We start from the raw sequence: 973 nt of genomic DNA on the forward strand, positions 1-973 counted from the left end.
CACTTGTAGGACCGCGTATGGTAACAACATTATCAGTGTTCTCTCGTTGGTTTTATTATGATAGTTTAATTTTTAAGTGTATTGTGAGTATTTTAGATACTCATAACTCACTTACAAATTAAAATATCATAAAAATCCAACAAAAGACCACAGATAATGTTCTTACCTTAGAATTTGATATTCTGACAATTCACTCTAATATCAAAACTAACAGCTAATAGAGTGCGATGTCCCCTTAAGTCAACTATAGTTAATGCCCACCAGCTTTGGTCACACTGGTAAACAAATTTTCAAATATTGAATTAGCACTTAAAAATTTAGTAAATAAAAAAAAATACAGATATGAACTTACAGGTAGATGGTAAACTCAAATTTATTTGTTCGTCAACCATTGTAGAAACATCAACGGAGATAGATGTTGTTGTAATGGTTGTATGCATTACTGAAATTAATAAAATAAAATATGAGCAAATATTACAACATTTTAATATGTATACCTAATATCAAGATTCTAGATTATAATGAGTTTGCTTATAAAACAACATTTTATACTCATAATTACCAAACTCGGTAGGCACAGCACTAATCAACAATCGAGTTTTCTCTGGGTTTGAAAACATATTTTCTTTAAAATGGTTCATACACACTCTATAATTGTTATAAAGTTTGTCAACAGTTTTTGAACAAAGTTCTTCCCTTCCACAATTAATTAACCATTCTTTAGACCTATAAATTAATTTATGTTATTAGATAGAAGCAATTCCTTAAAAATGAACTAATATAATCATTGTATTGTTTTAATAAATTACTTACCGATTCAAATCTTTGGGTATTCTAAAAAGGTTGCAATTTGTTTCCTTAGTTGTAGTTTTTGCATTTCTGCAATTTTTAACAACACATACGAGCACCATGATAGCCAATACAATTTATTCACTGACAATAGTTAAACTGGATAAATGAATTGGGTTTTAAA

The 973-nt window shown here is 28.2% G+C and overlaps 1 protein-coding gene across 1 annotated transcript; it reads right to left on the reverse strand.

The window, feature by feature from the left end:
• Nucleotides 1-289: 289 nt before the first annotated feature.
• On the reverse strand, nucleotides 290-967 carry LOC100573469 (52 kDa repressor of the inhibitor of the protein kinase-like). The gene is made up of 3 exons (XM_003248833.4): nucleotides 814-967; nucleotides 563-726; nucleotides 290-442 (listed from the first exon to the last, which is right to left on the reverse strand). Exons 1-3 carry the CDS (start codon nucleotides 909-911, stop codon nucleotides 318-320), a joined length of 387 nt encoding a protein of 128 aa, XP_003248881.2. The 5' UTR covers nucleotides 912-967; the 3' UTR covers nucleotides 290-317.
• Between the last annotated feature and the right edge of the window lie 6 nt (nucleotides 968-973).

This window comes from Acyrthosiphon pisum, unplaced genomic scaffold (genome assembly GCF_005508785.2).
Source record: "Acyrthosiphon pisum isolate AL4f unplaced genomic scaffold, pea_aphid_22Mar2018_4r6ur Scaffold_12929;HRSCAF=13562, whole genome shotgun sequence".
NCBI lineage: Eukaryota > Metazoa > Arthropoda > Insecta > Hemiptera > Aphididae > Acyrthosiphon > Acyrthosiphon pisum.

Coding starts and splice junctions, on each gene's coding strand:
- LOC100573469 (XM_003248833.4), bottom strand. CDS start 911: ATGGTGCTCGTATGTGTTGTTAAAAATTGCAGAAATGCAAAAACTACA. Junction 727..813: donor ATACCCAAAGATTTGAATCG/GTAAGTAATTTA, acceptor ATTAATTTATAG/GTCTAAAGAATGGTTAATTA. Junction 443..562: donor TGCTGTGCCTACCGAGTTTG/GTAATTATGAGT, acceptor TATTAATTTCAG/TAATGCATACAACCATTACA.